The sequence below is a fragment of the Phoenix dactylifera genome, chromosome 16 (genome assembly GCF_051530095.1).
Source record: "Phoenix dactylifera cultivar Ajwa chromosome 16, Ajwa_hap1_PhDact_Kaust_v1.1, whole genome shotgun sequence".
Lineage (NCBI taxonomy): Eukaryota > Viridiplantae > Streptophyta > Magnoliopsida > Arecales > Arecaceae > Phoenix > Phoenix dactylifera.
Window position 1 is genome coordinate 11341719 of NC_143205.1, and position 20208 is coordinate 11361926.

At 38.9% G+C, this 20208-nt stretch overlaps 1 protein-coding gene across 2 annotated transcripts; it reads right to left on the minus strand.

Moving 5' to 3' along the window:
• Nucleotides 1–1138: 1138 nt before the first annotated feature.
• LOC103719077 (two-component response regulator ORR42-like) lies at nucleotides 1139–3589 on the minus strand. 2 transcript variants are annotated; one of them, XM_008808149.4, is made up of 3 exons: nucleotides 3538–3589; nucleotides 1960–2264; nucleotides 1139–1365 (listed from the first exon to the last, which is right to left on the minus strand). In XM_008808149.4, the coding sequence occupies exons 2-3, from the start codon at nucleotides 2242–2244 to the stop codon at nucleotides 1186–1188; spliced, it is 465 nt and encodes a 154-aa protein (XP_008806371.1). In that variant the 5' UTR covers nucleotides 2245–2264; nucleotides 3538–3589; the 3' UTR covers nucleotides 1139–1185. The 2 variants fall into 2 exon arrangements, with proteins under 2 accessions (XP_008806371.1, XP_089784112.1); XM_089927986.1 differs by having other exon boundaries at nucleotides 1960–2244; nucleotides 3538–3577.
• Nucleotides 3590–20208: the final 16619 nt, after the last annotated feature.

Genomic DNA, 20208 nt, shown 5'->3' on the forward strand with positions numbered 1-20208 from the left:
AAGTAAATTGCTCACTCATTGTTTGGATGCAATTTTGTGAGGCCTAGAGCAACATTTTACGAGGGTTGGTGGCCAAACTTAACTTATAGGTTAGAAATCATCATCTATTCCATGTCAGAAACTGCAATATCACTGTGATCAGGATCAAATGTCCACTTCAAGAAATCTGAATAACTAGTGATTTTGTTAAAATAATTTGAAAAATAATTTGGTGACTTTGATGTAATAATGTCTAAGATTCTGAATGACTTTTCACTTTGATTCTTTGATACAAGAAACTGTATTCTGAATTTACTTTGGTGAGGGATGATGCACTTTGGAACTTCCAAGCAATGACATGGAGAATCAATTGTCCATTAGGTATATCTTATGGCTGGAAAAGGTTGAGTATTTGCTATTTCGTGTAGATATATGATTGCAGGTGTGGGTTGGTAAGCATATTCAGATATCATAGAGATGTGTTTGATGTGTTAAACGATGCAAGATGTTAGTGCCCAGACAGAAATATCTATCATGGTTTAGCCAAGTTGGTGGTTCAATCCTCTCCTTCTCTTGGTTTAACAGTGAAATGTAATGAAATTTCTTCTACCAAAAAAATATATTATTAAAGAATCCATCAATTCAAGCCGTCTTTTTTTCTTTTGAGCAAGATCAATTCAAGCCATTTGGCTGAGTCATATGTCTCTCATTCTAATCCCAGATCATCATGTTACTAATATTGTGTTGATGGCCGTGGTAGTATTTGATCGCAAATCCTTATGAGAGAGTTATCCTATTCGTCTCAACTGCTTCTGCTGTGGCTACTATCATATATATTGCCATCGATATGTTTATTTTTGAAAAGAATTAACTATGCCAAATATATTAACATTTTTAAAAATTAGAAGTAAATTTTTCATTTTTTAATATCTAAAAATTGAAAATAGAAAGATACAAGTGATGCCAAAGGGCACCTAAACATTTTATTTAAGGAAAATGCATGGGATGTGTATGCAAGTTTTTGTATTGGACATGCACTAAATTTTCAGCAAGGTAGAACTTTTTATTTCTTCTGAAGAACTCTCATACTCAAATAAAGCATACTTTTCAGTCCCAATGGATTAACAATTGAACAAGTGCCTTCCAAATTCTAATAGGTTGAAATCCATTGCATATGATGCACTTCAGCTGCAACTTAACATAGGTTTATCCAAGAGATACATCGACATCTTCAAGCAGTTTGATAAATGTTGCCCGAAGAATAGGCAGGGTAAGAAGAATATCTCCTCCAGCCTCAGCAAACTCTTGCATGACCTCATCAACAGATCGAACAGTAAGACCAGCAATAGTTTTAGTCACCCCGATTGACCGCAGCTTTCGCGTAACCTGTGACATAGAAAAAAGGAATAATATGGTAGAAAACACCAGTTCAGATCCAATCTTTATTGGCATCTATCGCCTGGAGTTAAATCATAGACATATACCAGGCCAAGCTTTAGTTAACATTGGGTCATCAATAGAAGATCTAGGTCCATGCTATTAAACACAGTCCAATCCTACCATCCTCAATATCTGGGCCTTTATTTAGTATAACAACCCTGGATCTCACCCAAAAAACTAACTGGAAGGTATTTTTTGGGTATTCAGCAAATAACCGATGTGGGACTAAACACAAGCCCGCACCCGATGTCTTCGTCAAGCTAAGAGTTTAAATCTAATCATAAGCACTACAATCAGCCCGTGGTCAGCCCCAATAAATTCGTGCTGCAATATTTTTTGGGTTCCTCAATCTTGTATAAGTACTCAAAATCTATCCAGCGAATAACCGATGTGGGACTAAATACATGCCCACATGGATCTTCATATTTAGGTAGCAAACATCCTCTACATTATAATGGGTTATGTCAAATGCATTGAAAGAAAGAGGAGGCAATATAATATCATGGATGAGAAAAGAGGATATATAGCGAGTATATTTACCTCTATTCCGCTCATCTCAGTCATTTCTAGGGCCACCAGGATAACATCAAAGCTCTTTCCTGCATGAAAAAGATTTATAGCTTCCATACCATTTTCAACTGCTAGAGTTTCCACGCGAAGGCTCTTGAGAATAACCTTCAACACCTTCCGTCCAATTACTTCATCATATGCAAGAAGGACCTTCAAATTGTTCTTGAAATTCGGTTGGTAGTTTGCCGAGCCATGCTCAATTGGCCATGCACATGGGTTTGGAGAGCTGTTACTGGTGATGTGAACCTTGAACATCTTTAATATATACGCCGGACCTAAACACAATCATGAGCAAGCATGTATACATGTTTTCTATGAATATGAAGTATTTTGAATGTTAAGCTTGGGAAAAATTTAAACTTTGACATAGTATTATTAATCATAATTCAATATGGAAAGAAAAGGTGGCTAACCCTTGGTAAAAGATTGCAGATACTCTATCTAATCAATTTTTGTATAACTGTCAAGAAAATAGCCAGTGTAGCACATGGATGTGAACATGTTATTTTAGATAGATTTGTTTCTTAAATTTCATTAGAAAGTGCCAAGAAAGATTACCATTTTTGGCAAAGAGTTTCACTATTTCACTTAAATATCTTCTTGTTTCTTGTACTCAAGGGCAGAAGAGATGAGTTGAGCTTAATCAAATTTGGATTAGAAAATAAAAACTCCACAATCATATTATAATGAAATATCTTCATTATTTTATTACTTTTAATTTTTATAAATGTTAAATTATACTTGATGGCGAGTCTTATTCAAGAACTTCTTATTTCTTGCGGTATATTGGTGCTCACAATTATACATAGTTCTTCCTAACAGAGTTCTAAGAGATTTTGTTGATAATTTCATTTGTTTGAAGAAAAGATTAGTGAATTGCACAATTGACATTACCTTAAAAAACTCTGCCATCCTTAACTTTTTTAAGAATGATGCAACCATATGATACTTATTTTGATAATAACAAATACAAAATAAATATTTTTATTGCATTATTAACTCGAAGACATGTTTATGCACAAATATGCCAAATAGTTCGACCTTGCAAATGGATCCTATTAATTGATTTGACAAATTAAATGATATATGAAAAATTATTAGATGTTTCAAACACTACATTTTCGAAGGATAGCTAGCTATTTTGAAGCCTTCAATTCCTTCAAGTGATTGATATGCCCTGCAAGTGGAAGAGCATTCTTGTATACTCAATTCATTTTTACACAAGTTTTGTCAAAAAAAAATCATTATGTTTTTTAGTTGACAGGCCAAATATAATCAGCAGTATAATCAATATATGACTAATTTTCACAATACATCAGTAAGTTGAAGTGCAATAATGTGTAGGAAAGGAGTTTTAACAAATGCTTGCAGATACGCATTTGTTTGCAGATTTGTGGATGACCTTTTTGAAGAAAATTGTATGAAATTATACCATATAATAATGTGAAAATCTATGAGAAATTAACTTATGCATTTATAAATTCTCTTTAAAATCAAGCAAATTGAGGAAACAAGTAGAAGGGAATAAGAAGATAAAGGAAACACTACCTTGGTATATTTGAAGGAATTAACAAAAATACCTTAGCTTAATATTTCGATGATGTACTCATGCCCAAGCACTGCTTAAATAGACGGCGATGGTGCCCCTCATTACTACTAGGACCAATAAATTATTTGATATGCTTAGATATTATGTGATCTTTATTTTAGAAACAGGGAGATTTCCATGATATTCTGGTAATCTAGGTTTTGCAGGAAAATAGCTCCTTTATCGGATCTGGAGATTTGCAGATTAAATACATTTATGACTGCAGATATGCTGAGTTAAACAAAATGGTTTATGGAGAAAGGCACATGGAATATATGATGCAACTTTATTTTATAGTAGATAGATTTATATGACATATGATAGTTTGGGTTTTCCTTGAAATCTCTACTTCATTAGAGCTAGAGATTTCCAAAATCACCTAGTATTCTAAATATATTGATGTTTGCAGATATGGCTGAGTTGGACAAAATGGTTTTTGTTGTAAGGTACAAGAAATATGTGATGAAACTTTATTTTGCCGTAGAAAGATTATATGACATCCAACTAGTCTAGGTCTTGCATGATAATCTCTACTTTGTTAAATCTAGATATTTCAAAAATTGCCAAGCATTCTAAGTACATAGGTTGGTGCTTGTAGATATGGTTGAGTTAGACCAAATGATTTTGTGCTCAGCGGCACCTGGTATATTTTCCAGTAGAGATTTACATGATATCTGATTAGTCTGGTTTTCATTAAAAATTCTACTATATTAGACTTGAAGATTTTCAAAATCGCTTATTATTCCAAATATAGTGGCACTTGGAAATATGGATGAATTGAACAAAATAGTTTATATTGTACAACATGTGGAGTATACATGTATTTCATTCAAAAAGAGATCAAAAGATATTAAATGTTTAATACTTGCAAAATCATATTCAAGAATTTCTATATTATTAGATTTACTACTAGAACATTCTTACAAGTAAGAAACTTGTTATTTTGGTATGATACAAAGCAAATTAATTAGGCCCAACTCAATTTGTTGGCACATTGTATATGTTGAAGTAAGAAAAAGGTATGCCTAGTGTACAAATAAAATAAAATAGGGGAAGGGTGCTACATTAGAACACCTCCTGGTGAAGTCAAACCCCATGGTGGAGCGAGCGAGCATAACTAACAGTGTGGCGGTATGCACCACGAGGTAGCGATGGACCCTGTAGCCCAGGGTTTGAATGAGCCTGTGGCCGACCTCTCGAATTTTTCTCCATGAGGATTCTAGCATGGAATTGTAGGAGGACGGCCAAGTCATCCTTCATGGCGTCCTTCAGGAGGTTGGTGTAGGTCAATGGAGGCCGACTGGAAGTCCTATGCTGTAGACTCCAAACATGTCAATGCAACGTGTTGTGAAACGGGGGGTGGCGTGAGTAGACGTCTTTCACAACTGTTCCCAACATGTCATTATGATTGTCACAAAACCCAATGCTGCTTCGTGAGTATTATGCGGGGTGTATGCAAGCATAGATCATAAGAATAGGAGAATCCCCTAGGATGATATCACTAATCTAGTTGCCTAGGGTTTTTCGACAACTGTGGTGGGTGACTTCAACTGTATCCAGAATGCAAGTGAAAAGAGAGGAGGAAGGGCTTTCACCGAGCCTAGTGGATCTAGGTTTCTCCGGGCTGTGTTTCACCTAATGTAACAACCAGTCCGATAGAGCCAGGGTCTGCAAGCGGATAGACAGGGTCATTGCGACCCCTGATTGGATCATCTGGTTCCCCACCTATTAGGTCAGCCACTTATCTCGTATTGCCTCTGATCACTGCCCATTGTTGATATCAACAACCTCGGATTCCAGCCATTACTGTTCCTCCCACTTTGAGAAGGTTTGGTTGTCTTACCCTCAATCCTGGGACATTGTGCGGAGGACTTGGGGCTTGCCGATGCATGGGAATGCTATACAGAGAGTTTCGCATAAGTTGGAGCTAACCAAGAGGCGACTTTGCCAATGGAACCGTGAGGTCTGGGCACGACATCTTTAGAAAGTTGGAAGAGGTGGAGGCCGCGATTGTTGACCTTCAAAGCAGAGAAGATCAGGAGGGTGAGTTTCCTGCTGATATGATGCACCTATGGGGGCTACTTGCCAATCATCACTCGATATTACACCAGCATGAGATCTTCTGGAGACAGAAATTTAGAATCTAGTGGGTTAGGGAGGAAGATCGAAATACTAGTTTCTTCTACCAGACAATGGTTATCAGAAGGCAGAGGAACACGATCCGTTTCCTGCAAGATGGGATAGGCCGGCGGGTGGAGGGGGAGCTAGCGGTTAGTCAGGTATTGCTTGATTTCTTGCGGTCCAGATGGATGAAGGACAGAGATTCTGAGGATGTCGGCCAGCTTTTGAGGGCGGACATGGAAATTAGAGATACTAAGAACGCACTATTGGTGCGGCCAGTGACAGGGAGGGAAGTGCAGGAAGCAGTCTGAGCCCTGGCAGAGGATAAGGCTCCAGGGCTAGATGGATTTTCACCATTCTTCTTTATAAAATATTGGGGCATCATCCAGGTTGCTATGGTGGAGGTGGTTCAGTGCTTTTTCGGTCAGGCAGTGATGCTTGAGGACTGGAGAGCTACTTTTGTCATGCTGATACCGAAGTGCCAGGATGCGGCAGAGCCGAGCCACTTCAGGCCCATCAGCTTATGCATAACTCTTTATAAAGTTGTGGTAAGGATAATAGTGGACATGATGAAGCCTTTGCTGCCAGGCATCATCTGCCAAGAGCAAGGTGCTTTTGTGGGAGGTAGGAATATCTCTGACCATGTTATGCTGGCCTAAGAAATGATGTGGGATCTTCAGCATGCCCCTAAGTGGTGAAGCCTGATGCTGTCAAGCTAGAGATGGAACAAGCTTACGATAGAATCAGGTGGAGCTTCTTAAGACGAGCTTTGGAGAGTTTTGGTTTTTACGAGATCTAGATTGACTGGGTGTTGGGGTGCATCCGGGGGGCGAGCTTTTCCATCTTGGTCAACAGTACGTCGTCCCCCTCTTTTAAGTCTACCATGGGGCGAAGATAGGAATGTCTATTATTCCCGTACTTGTTCATTATTTGATCCGATGTCTTATTCGGGCTCTGCGGGGTGCGTGTGCTAACTGGGAGATGAAGGCGTACATTTTCGCCCTGAGGTCTCGGCATATATCTCATTTACTATTTGCAGACGATTGTCTTCTTTTGGCCAGGGCGCGGGTAATGGATGCACGGATTCTTAGAAGAGTACTAGCAGAGTACTATACAGCATCAGGGTAAAGGGTAAACCTCCAGAAGTCAACCATCTCTTTCAGCCCAAGCATGGAGTGTAGGGTCAGACAAGAGATCAGGAGGATACTGGAGATGCCAGAGTAGGATGGGACCTGGAGCTACCTGGGTGTGCCCATCACAGGCAGGAGGTTACGGGTAGCCAAGTGCTTCGATCTGGTGCAGTGGGTCCATAGTAGACTGGAAGGTTGGAAGGCATCGTCGCTTTCTATGATGGGCAGATTGACGCTGATTAAATCAGTCCTAGCATCCATGCCCGTCTACCTCATGGCAAACATGGTGGTTTCGAAGAGCTGATGAGGATCAAGTGGCTACTTTGGATCTTCTTATGGGGTCATATGGGGGGGGTCATGGGGTGCACTTGGTGGCGTAGGACAGTGTCTGCCTACCAATGAGTGAGGGTGCCCTCGGTGTGTTGTCTCTTATGGCGAGGTGCGAGGTGCTGATTGTCCGACATGCAGTTCGATTCATGCTAGAGACGCAGGGGTTCTGGAGTCAGACCATGGCTGCTAGATATGGTCGGACGGGCCTTGTGGGGGTGATCCGGAGTGGATGTAGATGCTCCTTCATGTGGCTAGAGATCGCGAGGTACCTGCCAACTGTTGTGGAGAATACTAGATGGTTGATAGGTGATGGGCGGAGCATTGATATGGCGGTGACCCGTGGGCCCTCCCTTTGAGACATAGTTCGACTATTGTTGACATTGAGGCAGTGGAGGGACTGCAGGTATGCAACCTCTTCAACCCTGGCCTGGCAGCTTGGGATGAGACTAGGTTGGGTCATATGCTCGGAACACACCTTGCTGAGAAAGTCTGGTCTCTTTCGATACCGAGGTGTGCGGGTCCTGACATTTGGGTGTGGAGCACCTCGAGCAGGACCGGCGTTAGGGTGGGGGAGCTCTTTCGGATGCTCTGGCATGAGCATGAGCTGGGCCAGAGTGTGCTTGGATCTGGTAACTGGGCCTTCACCTGAGGGTCGCACTGTTCTTATGGAAGGTGGTGTGGGATCGGCTTCCGACGAGAGCAATACTCAGTGGACGAGGCTTGAGAATTTCTTTAGAGTGCGGAGTGTGCAGGATTGATGAGACGGTGGACCATGCGTTGCTTCAGTGCACATGGGCGAGGGTGACTTGGCGTTTGGCAGGGCTGCTGCGCGAGAGTTGGTCTTAGGGGGACCAGTTCTTAGGGACCATCTATCGATGGTCGAGCAATCCACTGACATGCTAGGAGGCAGTTAGAGCGACTTATACAGCTACCAGATCTGGCTAGCAAAAAATACTCGAACTTTCAGTGAGCATAGTATGTCACCAAGGCTTGTAGCGGAGAGCGCCTGGGCACAGACGGCAGAGATTAGTCATGCTTCCTTCTTAGAAAGGCCTTTGATAGCTTTAATTATTTAGGATTTATATTCTACCTGGGCAGCACCCCATACAATGTTCTTCACCTAGGAGCCCCCACCCTCCAACTTCCTTAAGGTCAACTTCGATGGGTCGGTGCTAAATTGAGGCATGAAGGGTGGAGTAGGTTTTGTCATTAGGGATCCGAACTCCAGGGTTGGGGCAGCAAGTGGTTGTCAGTTATTTGACTGCACAGTTCATGGTCTGGAGTTGAGAGCTGCCTGGGCGGACCTTCGACATGCCCGACATGTGCTACTAGCTAGTTTAGTCATCTTGGAGGATGACTCGGCTACGATCATCAGCTAGATTCAAGGGGATCCGAGGGTTGCTGTCGGCGACCATCCATTGCTTCGAGACATCTGGATGATGATGAGGGATGGAGGGGTTGTCCAGGCTAAACATGTGTTTAGAGAGCCAATGAGACTGCAGACTGGGTGGCCATCTACGTGGCCAACCACGCCGGCAGCATCATGTGGGCAGGGGATGGGGAGCTACCTCGGGAATTCCGTGATGTTCTATTTTCCGACTTCATTGGGTGTATCCGTACACGTATTATATAATTATCCATCTTAGCTAAAAAAAAATAAGCTCTTGTTTTTTTTATTATTATTACACCGATTGTTCACTCGAATCTCGCATTAGCACAGCTAACAAAGTCAAGAAGAAGATGACTTAGTGGTAGAGGAACAAATACATGACAAGTCTAGAGAACCTTTCCGAAGTGTTGGGCAGCAAAAAAGGCGACCTAGTCAGCCATACCCTCTTATTCAAGTGCCCATCCATGCCTCATTTCCTCCAGTGGAAAGATGGTTCGCCCAACCTAGATTCTGCTCAAAGTGATCTCGCGCTCCATTGGTCACCGTATGGCCTTCGTTGAGGCCTCTTCCTCTGTTGCTTCTTCTTCAATGCCTCTTATACTAGCTCAGGAATTCCCTCCCCAAATGATGGAGGAATATGCTACTATGGTTATTCTTCTGTTTCGATAGACTCTTAAAGAATCTATATCGAGATATTCTCAGGAGGTGATTGCATGTAAGGGAGATTCTTCCATTCAATCATCTTCTAAACCACCCGAAGAGGACCGATCGGATGCACTCTGAATCACCCTTCTTGTATTATTGATCAATGCTAATTATTTTATGGAATTATAAAGGGATGGCTAAACCCTCTTTCTTTAATAATCTACATAAAATTATTTGACAACATGATCTGAAATTTGGTGCATCTAGGAGACTCATTTGTCATCCTCGAGCTTAGAGGGCTATAGGTGTTTCTTGGTGTTTCTTTTCTATTCCATCAGAAGGACTATCTTGTGATATTATAATTATTTGGAAGAAGGTGTTGAATCATGTAGAATTTATTAGTATCCACAGACAAGTAGCGTTCGGCGTTGTCTCTTTACTAAGTACTCACTCTTGGATTTTGGTTGTTATCTATGGTAGTACCTGTGCGATTCAGAGGCATATTATTTTGGGACAGGGCTTCTCTAGTTCTATTTAATTATGGGGCATTCTGCTTTGCTTGTGGGTAACTTCAATGTTACTACAAACTAGTGAAATAGAAGTATCAAAGAGTTCCAGGATTTCATTGTGGGAAGTGGGTTGATTCATCTTGGCTTCTCTGGTTCTCCTTACACATGATTAAATAATCGGTAGGGTCAAGCTTGAGTTTGAGAAGGACCGGATATGCCACAGCTCACGACCTCACTTTTTGGCTCCTTAGTCCTGTATAAGTATCCAAAACCTTCTCGACGAATAACCGAGTGAGACTAAACACACACCTGCACAGGTCCTCACATACTCTACTCGTTCAAGGTCTGACGTCCTCGTCAGGCTAAGGATTCAAATCCATTCAAATCTAATCACTAGCACCACGATTGGCCCATGGTCAGCCTCTATGAACTCATGCTGCAATGTCTCCTAATCTACATAAGCTATGTGCCGAATTCGCTCTGATATAATTTGTCACAGCACAGAACCTCACTCAAAATGGCGAGCCAAAAGGTATTTTTTCAGTTCCTTAGTCCTGTATAAGTATCCAAGATCTTCTCAGCGAATAAATGATGTGAGACTAAATACACGCCCATACGGGTCCTTACATCATTAGTTTCTAGTTGCAGAATTAATCAATTTCCTGGGTCAGAGTCTCCCATCTTCCAAGAACTAATTCTGATCATTATCCAATTTTTATGCAGGTTTCATTTGATGACAATCAAAAATCAAGCCCTTTTAGATTTTAAAAGTTTTGGTTGAAATGTTATGGGGTCATGGTAGTAGTTCGCCATGCTTCAAACAGTCACAGGGGACTTTCTCCAGCTACAGGGGTCACTACACTTGTTCATGCCACCAAAAGAGCCTTGTTAAATTGGAATAGAAGGTGTATTAGTAACTTGTTCTCCAAGGTTGATAGAATTGAATAGGAAATCAAGGCGTTGCAAGAACAGGATATAAATTCTGGAGGGTTAAGCCCGAGTAGATTTTCTATCCTTCTAAAGAAACCAAGGGAACACGATCGTGTTTTGCAGTAAACAAGAAGTTCTTTGGAGGTAGAAGTCTCGAATAAGATGGCTAAAAGAGGATGATCTGAACATGAATTTCTTTCAATAGATGACGATCCTTCGACACCGATGGAATAGAATTACTAAAATTGCTAAATAGGATGATACATTGTTGGATAATGAATGATGACATTCTCATATCCTTTCAGAATTATTTCCAAAGTAAGTGGTCTACGGAATTGTCTGATGGCTCATTAGATCTTCCACCCATGCTATGGAGATTGAAGATACTGTGATGCTTCTTGCCTCTGACGAAGCTCCTAGACCTGATAGGTTTCCTCCATTTTCTTAAAAAAGTTTTTTGGCTGATCGCTAGAGATAATATCATTGATACAGTTTGGATTTTTTCAATTCAGGTGGCATGCTGGAGTCTTGGAGGTTAAACAAGAAGATTAACCCAATTGAGTTTAAGGATTTTAGGCAATCAATTTGTGTATTTTTTTATAAAACTAGTAGCTAAATTGTTGATCAATCAAATAAAGGAGATCATGCCCAAGTTAGTGTTAGAAGAACAGGTTGCATTCATTCCAGGTCGGCAGATTTCTGATAATATTCTCATTGCTCAAGAGATTTTCCACTCACTGGAAACAGACCCTAAAAGGAGTGCCCTAATGGTTATTAAGTTTGATATGAAAAGATCTTATGATCGGATGAAATGGAGTTATCTATTTGCAATCCTTTAGCATTTTGGTTTCCATCACAAGTTTGATCATTGGATTAGTATTTTTGTGTGCACCCCGATGTTTGTAGCATTAATCAATGGCTCTCCTTCAAATTGGTTTCATTCTACATTGGGTCTTTTGCAAGGTTTCCCTCTTTCTATTTGTTCTCTGTTCTGATATGTTGTCTAGGGCTCTACAAGCAGCTGTGACTCTAGCTGAATCAGAATGGACCACTGATTAATTTCACATTTGATGTTCACGGATAACCTACTTCTGATACCGAAGGCCACGAGATCAAACATCACTATTTTGAGGCAAGTTATGTCTTCTTGCTGTAATCAATCTGGGCAGCTTATTAACATTGACAAATCTCAAATTCTATTCAGCTCCAAGTTGAATGGTGAAGTGCAGACAGACATATCTCATATGTTGCAGATAAAAGTTATGTCAGGGACAATCAAATACCTTGGTATTCTAGTTTTTGGAAGATGCTTGAAAATTTCTGAATTTTAGCCCCTTTTGGACAAGCTTAATGGTAGATTAGAAGGTTGGCAATGGAGGGTTCTCTCTCAAGCGGGAGGCTTACTTTGCTTCAAGCAATTCTGGCTTCAACCCCTCTATATCTACTTGCTAATCGTATTGTGCCGGCTACTGCTATTGATAAGATTCGGCAGATTTTTTCAAGTCTTTTTCTATGGATCATAAGATAGGTCGAAGGGATATTCATGGGATGCAGTTTGTTCTCCAAAAAAGCATAGAGTTCCGGGTATCCGGGATCTGAAATTCAGACAAATACCTTTCTTAGCTCGAGCTGCCACGAGTCTAATTTTAAAGCTCAATTCTTTGTGGGCTAAGGTGGTTATTTCCAAATATGGTTTTAATGACTAATGGAAGATCTACAGGTGTCAAAGGAAATACTCATTCATGCATCTGGAACACCATCTCTAGTTTAGCTCTGACTATTTAGTTGGCATTTTAGTGGTAGATTGGAGATGGAAATAGCATAGATATTTTAAATAATGCCTAGTTGACTAATGCTCCATTGAACCATAGGCCAATTCCTATTAATTCCACTTTATGTATGGATCGTCATGTATCTAACCTACTCATAGATCAAGGCTCCACTCCAAGGAATTTTCAACATGGAGATGGTTGCTGAGATTTCTTTTTTTTTTTTGGTAAAAACAGCATTTAATATAGCTCTAACTTGAGTACATCCAGCCATATCAAAAGAAAGTAAAGAATACAAGGTAGGAGGAATATCTCCTACAGATGTCCATACGATCTTTCCGGAGTGCTGGGCAACAAATGAGGCAACCCAGTCTGCTGTACTGTTCGCCTTCCGAAAAATATGTAAAGCCTGTAAATCACTCGGCTCCTGAGCCAGTCTACGAGTCTCACGTATGAGAGGATGACCATCACCGTATCTGTCCTCTTTCCGAATCCAATCGATCACCATATAGGAGTCTCCCTCAAAGTATATATGCTCAGCACCAAGTACCCACCTCGCATTGGATATCCCCTTCCTGGCTGCCCGCACCTCCACCCCGACTGTAGTAAGTTCCGGCGTGCGATGGCCACCAACTGCTATCAACCTACCCAGATGATCTCTGATGACAAAGCCAACACCTCCTGACATCCCGTCCACCGACATACTACCATCGAAGTTCACTTTGAGATGACCAAGAGGTGGGGGTACCCAAGAAACTAGGGTGAACCTGGGCACTATGACAGTGAAAGGAGTACCCCAGGTGTTCCTGGCCATCTCAAAAGAGAACCTAATGGCAGCTGTAGTAACCTCCCTCGCATGAAGCATGGCTCTATCTACCACCATCCGCGGGGGTAACCGTCTGCCCTCAAAGAGGCCAGCATTCCTGTCCAACTAAATAGAATAAGCCAAATATGCCCACCGAATTCCGGCCTCAACAGTGCTAGGCCTCCGCATAGAGGCTCTCAGCCAATGAATCAAATCCTGTATCGACTCGACTGAATGGGGCAGCAAGAAATTTCTTCCATTGCTAATTCAAAAGGCAGGTTCGGCGATCATTTGACTTGGCAGAAAACTAGTTCAAATTACGTTCTACACTTTGCAATGTGGAAGACTTTTGCTTGAAGCTGACTCTAGCATTGTCATTCATTGGACCAATGGGAGTCTTCTTGGCCATCACACCCTCTTATTTTTTGACATACTTCATCTCTTCACGTCTTTGGACTTCTTTGATGCCATTCATATTTCAGAGAAGCTAATTTTCCTATGGATTGAATGGTAGATAGAGATTTCAACTGCGACGGTTCCTCTCTTCTGTTGCAAACTGATTATATAAGACTTTGTTATTAGCAGTCTCGCTGAGATTGTTTTTAAGGGTGTTCTTTATCCCTTCTACCAAAAAAGGATAATTTTTTTTTGATAAATAGAGTTTTTGTATATTATTTGACCTGAGCTTTCAAATTGATATAAAAATATTTTTTACAATTTAATGTTAATAATAAAAAGTAAAAATTATGATAACTGAAACTCTCCTAGTATGGCATTTGATATGAACATTAAATCATAATGGTTGAAATTTTGGTTACGATATAGCACATCATCTATCAACCAATACTCTGCAAATAAATTATCTCTAATATTTAACAATATTTGATGTACAATATCATATACAAGGTTTAGAACATCAGTGCTTGTAGGATGTATGGTCAATAGCTAGGATGTCATCTAACCACATAGATTGTGCTATTCCTACAGGACACATGGTATGTCACAGTGATCATACCTGTAGCAAATCCATTGCAAGGAAAGTTATTGGTAGGGAAAACTAACAATGAAAGATAAATTTGAAGAAAACTAGCATACACAAAAGTCATTGCAAAAAGATGTTATTGCTGAAATTACTAATTATATATAACTATTTATGAAAACAACTTTGAGAGTTCTCTTATAAATACTTCAGGAGACTATCAAATCGATGAAGACCTCCATAGTGTGCTCAATACAAGGATGGATGGCTTTAGATTTCCACATCGATATGTTCTTTTTAAGCTTTTTGTGAAAACTTGATCCACTTGCTTTCTCGCTGCTTCCTTACATTGTATCTCTTCTTTAGTATCTCTACTATTTGATATTTTTGTTAGGATGCACTACTGATCCTATAAAAACCAGCATAGCTCTACTCTCCAAAAAAATTCCCATAGTTTATGAGCTCATTCATTTAAAAACTCCATGCAATGTTCGGCATGAAAGAGTAGATGCCCTACAAGTCAATCGCAATATGTATTGCGAAAGATTTTTTCTTTTGATTTGTCCAAATCATGTACATGACATTTAAATATGAATAAAGGCGTTATGTTTTATCATATGCTGTTGATTATATTTATGATAAACTCCTTAGATTAGGGCAATAGTTTTAAGACTATGATGAGATCATACTAGTGAGACTTAAAATTCTAAAATCCTAATCTTAAATATTCCCAGTCATTGGTACATTGAGTCGGGGATCAATGATTACCGGAAAGACTGGCATGTCTTATGTATGCTCGATGCAGAGGATGATTGATCTCACAATCATTTGTGTGGAGACACTAATACAAAGATGTGGGTGCTCATTAAAGGAATGAGTTCACTGAATTGACCTACAAAGAGAAATCTTATGAAGTCTTACTTACATGTCAAAAGATAATTCTCTTAGTGGGAGTTGTGCAACTGATCCTATGACCTGAGATCACCATGGTATCTTGTGCACATGAACCCATATTTTGGTTTATACTCATTCATGACAATAAGTTATGTACGAGGTCTTCTGGATATGGTGAATTGTGTACGAAGATTATGAGTAGGTCAACAAGGAATTAATCACTTCTAGTAAGAGAAGATAGCATCCTATTTATTCTAATCATATGATAATTCAGGAAGCCTTTGATCAAAGCAGAATGAAAATTAGAAAGAGTTTCTAATGTTTCATTATTTGAATTATCATTAAAAGATTGAGAAAAATATGAATATGAAATTGAGTTTGACATATATTCATACTCATATACATATTTGGGATGCAGTTTGATTAAAGGATTGAATTGCATGGTAACTTGCCACTGAAGAGTATTTTTGGTATTTCCACCAAATTCCATATTTTTCGGGTAGACATGACACGTTGCTAGACGTCAATCTTGTTTTATAGGTTTGATCAAATTAAAGAGTTTAATTCGATCACCAATTAAAAAGGATTCTAATTGTTAAGTTCGGGTTCGCGCAGTTTGGACTTAAATCGATTAGAAGAGTTCTAATCAAGTTGGGTCAACTCGCACTCACACCTATTGCTGGCTAAGTATGGAACCCAATGGGTCACACACAAGGAAACTTATCAAGGGTCTAATTGGATTAGATCATGTTTGCAAGATAAACATCCTAGCAGGTGTTGCAAACCTTAGCTCCTGATTCGAATTGGATTCGAATCTGATTCTTAATTGATCTAATTTGATTAGATCATATTCTAATATGGGTTAGCCAAGAGTTGGCACCTAATTGGCTTGGTTTGAGTCTAATTGGATTAGATTTAATAAATCATTCAATCTAGATCGTTAGATTTTGATCTACCGTTGGATGAAGACATAATGGAGAGTTGGTTTAATCCAATTGGATTGGGTTAGAGGATGGCTACCATAATTGACCATTGAATCTTAATCCCACCATTGGATGAAGACATAATGGGTCAAGTGAATGGCGCCTTGCATTGGAGCCCTTGGATCATCATCATGAAAGATCAAGAGGTGAGGCGTGATGGACATGTGATTAGCATGTGATGTTGACTTGGTCAAAATATGGCACGACATGAAAGGACATATCATTTGATACACCTCCTCACTTGATCTGCACCTCCTCTTATTTGATATGGCCCTTTAGATGATGCCCTTTCATGAGAGGATGTGTGGATGGGATGCATCCCTTAGAGATGCATCCCTACACCTATTATAAATAGGTTAGCACTCCATGATTTTCATCATTCCAATTCCACCCCACTCCTCTCTTCTTTCTTTCTTACATTAGTTTCTTTCTTTCTAGCATTGCTTCTAGTGTGTCCTAAGCCAAGACAAGGTGGTCTTCTTTAGGACAAAAGGATTAGAAGTGATTTTAGAAGGCTAAAGGAAAATAGAAAGGAAGAAAAGCAAGCCATTAGAGTTCTTTAGAAGAATTCTGCATTAAGGATCAAAAGTCTTTGGAGCTAAAGTCTTGATCAAGTTTTCGTATGGATCACCATTGGAGGGCGGACACTTGGACGCCTCGTGGAGATTGTACACTTTGGATTAGCGTTTGAGGTATTATACTAATTCTGCATTTATTTTATATCATTTGATTGTAATCATTAAGGTGATCTAGGCTTAAAAGGGTTTCATGCATAGGGACTTTATTAAGAAATTTTAAAATTCCTAGCTTCCGTTGCGCATTATAACATGCTAAAACCCTGCAGTGGTATCAGAGCCATCCTTAATTGGTTCAATCAAATAATAATGCATGATGTATGATTATTAATTTACTATGAGATAGTAATGTCATATGCTTAATGAAATGCTGAAATATATGATTCATATATGATATGTTATGTAATAAAATATCATGATATGAAATTTTTCATATGAAAATATGTTGAAGCATATTAATTAAATTGCTTATGATTTATACATGCTATGAGATAGCCATGATGCATAATAGTTATTTTAGATATGTTAAATATATGTTACAATTAAAGAATGTGCTAGAGACTAGTAAGCCCTCAATAAAAATTATATTAAGTCATAGTGTTGAAAAACTTTGAGCTAACCCATTCTAGAACAATTAATCTAATTGGTGTCTAAGGAAAGCACTAAAGGTGGTTACTTAATTAGGACCTTACTCTCTGAGTAAGGGGAGCCTCCCACCTGCTTACCTGGCCAATTGTTTGATTGCCTATTATGGATAAGCTTAATATTGATATAACACTATTGATAGCCTTCTTTCATGCCTCGATATTATTATGTCAAGATCCATGCTAGTTTGTTGTACTAACACAAGACTTGCAATGGGGACTGATGTTATACTATCTTGGTGCATTAAGATGCTTATGGCATATTTTAATATATTGCCTTGTTGTGCAACCACAAGGGCAATATTATTCGAATATGACTATATGGAAATGAAGGGTTTGACTTAACTAAAATATTATTATTTGTTGTGCTAACACAAGGCAATAAGTATTTTAAGAGGACAAAATAAAGTTGAGAATTGCATGAGATGCAATTGGAAAGAGTTTCCTACCTTTAAACTCATAAGAGTTTGTTGTGTAAACACAAGGCTTTTTATGATGAATTAGGATCTCAACCCTACTAAGAAAAATTATATTTTCACATTTATCATAGGAGAGGGCTATGATATTCGATAAAAATAGTAGGAGACAAATTAGATTAAAGTCCTTATCTAGTTGCAAACATGTCATCATGATTGGTCTGCTTATATTAGTTTTGTTCTTGCATATGTAAAATTATTATATGGCTTCTTCACTTTCACTAAGAGGCATCTTAGATGCCAACAAGTTGACCGGACCAAACTATGTGGACTGGTTGAGGAATTTAAAGATAGTACTCACTCAGGAGAAAATTTCCTATATACTTGAAACCCCTGATCTTGGAGATCTAGGGGATGATGCTACAGAAGAGGAGATTGCCACACATAAGATGTGAAAAAATGACAGTGTGACTGCCAAATGTATCATACTTGCCTCTATGAGCAATGAATTACAGAGGCAACATAAAGGCATGGACACTCAATCCATACTTTTCAATTTAAAAGAGTTGTATGGAGAACAAAGCAGGACTGCTAGGTATGAGATATCTAAGCAATTGTTCCGTGCTAGAATGAATGAAGGAACTCCAGTGCAAAACCATGTTCTTATGGTTATAGACTTGATCACCAGATTAAGTCAATTAGGTTTTGCTATGGATAGTGAGCTCAGTCAGGATTTGATCCTGCAATCACTGCCTGATTCATTCTCTCAGTTTGTTGTGAACTTTCACATGAACAAGCTGAACACCTCCCTGCCCGAGCTGTTAAATATGCTCAAAACAGCTGAAGGGCATATTAAGAAGGATAAAGGTCCACTCCTTCTTATAAATAGCACCTCTATGAGGAAATCGGAAAATAAGGATTCTAAGAAACGATTGAACCCCAAGAGTAGCATCAAAAAGAAAAAAGGAAAGAAAAACTCCGGATCAAGTACCTGTTTTCATTGCGGCAAAGCTGGCCACTGAAAAAGGAATTGCAAGAGTTTTCTTGCAAGTATGAAGACCGATGCAAGAGTTGCATCAAAAGGTATGTTTATGTTACATGCCAACTTGTCATTAAGTTCTTCAAATTCAAATTCATGGGTATTGGATACCGGCTGTGATTTTCACATTTGCAAATCTTTGCATGGACTACAGAAAATTAAAATTTTGAAGAAAGGTGACTTCGAGCTATATGGCGCTGGAGGAGAGTCCATCCAAGCTGAAGCTGTTGGAACCTACAACTTGGAATTGCCTTCGGGAAAGCTCCTACAATTAGAAGATTGTTATTATATGCCCAAAATTATTAGAAATGTAATTTCCATTCCTTTGTTGTTAAAGAAAGATTTTGAAATTAATGGAAAGGGCAATGGTTGCTCTATTTATTTTTCTAATAAGCATCTTTGTAATGGCATTATGGAAAATGGTCTTCTAGTTTTATTACTTAATGACAATGTCTTTCATATTAATAAAAGCAATAAAAGAAAGAGAGAGGAAGTGAATAATACCCTCCTTTGGCATTGCCGACTTGGTCACATAAGTGAATCAAGAATCAACAAGTTATACAAAGAAGAGTTCTTTGATCCTTATGATTATGAATCATTAGGAACTTGTGAATCTTGTCTTATGAAAAAAATGACCAAGTCTCCATTCACTGGACATGGAGAAAGAGCAAGTGAGTTATTAGGACTTATACATACAGATGTATGTGGTCTTATGACAACTCCAGCTAGAGGTGGATACTCTTACTTCATCACATTCACTGATGATTTATCAAGGTTCGGATTTGTGTATCTTATGAAACATAAATCCGAAGCCTTTGATAAGTTTAAAGAGTATCAAAGTATGGTTGAAAAACAAACCAAAAAGTGTATTAAAATCCTTCGATCTGATCGAGGAGGTGAATACCTTTCTAGTGAATTTTTAAATTATCTTAAAGAAAAGGGTATTCTCTCTGAATGGACACCTCCGTATACGCCACAACTAAATGGTGTAGCTGAACGGAGGAATCGTACTTTATTAGATATGGTAAGGTCTATGATGTGCTTTACAGATCTTCCTATTTCCTTCTGGGGTTATGCCTTAGAAACTGCTACATATGTGCTAAACAGGATACCTTCAAAATTTGTATCTAGTACTCCATATGAGATATGGAGAGGTAGAAAGCCCAATCTTAAATATTTTAAAACATGGGGCTGCCAAGCATATGTCAAAAGAAATTTTGGACATAAGCTAAGTGCTAGATCAGATAAATGTACATTTATAGGTTATTCCAAAGAAAGTATTGGATATCTCTTCTATCACCCTACTGAACAAAAGATATTTGTTAGTAGACATGCCACTTTCTTAGAAAAAGAATTTATCTTAGAAAAGGGCAGTGAAAGAAGAATTGAACTTAATGAAGTTCAAGACCTACAAATAGAAACATAAGAAATTCTTCAACTAGATGTACCCATTGATCAAGTACAACCACAAC

Coding starts and splice junctions, on each gene's coding strand:
- LOC103719077 (XM_008808149.4), bottom strand. CDS start 2,244: ATGTTCAAGGTTCACATCACCAGTAACAGCTCTCCAAACCCATGTGCA. Junction 1,366..1,959: donor CTGAGATGAGCGGAATAGAG/GTAAATATACTC, acceptor TCTATGTCACAG/GTTACGCGAAAGCTGCGGTC.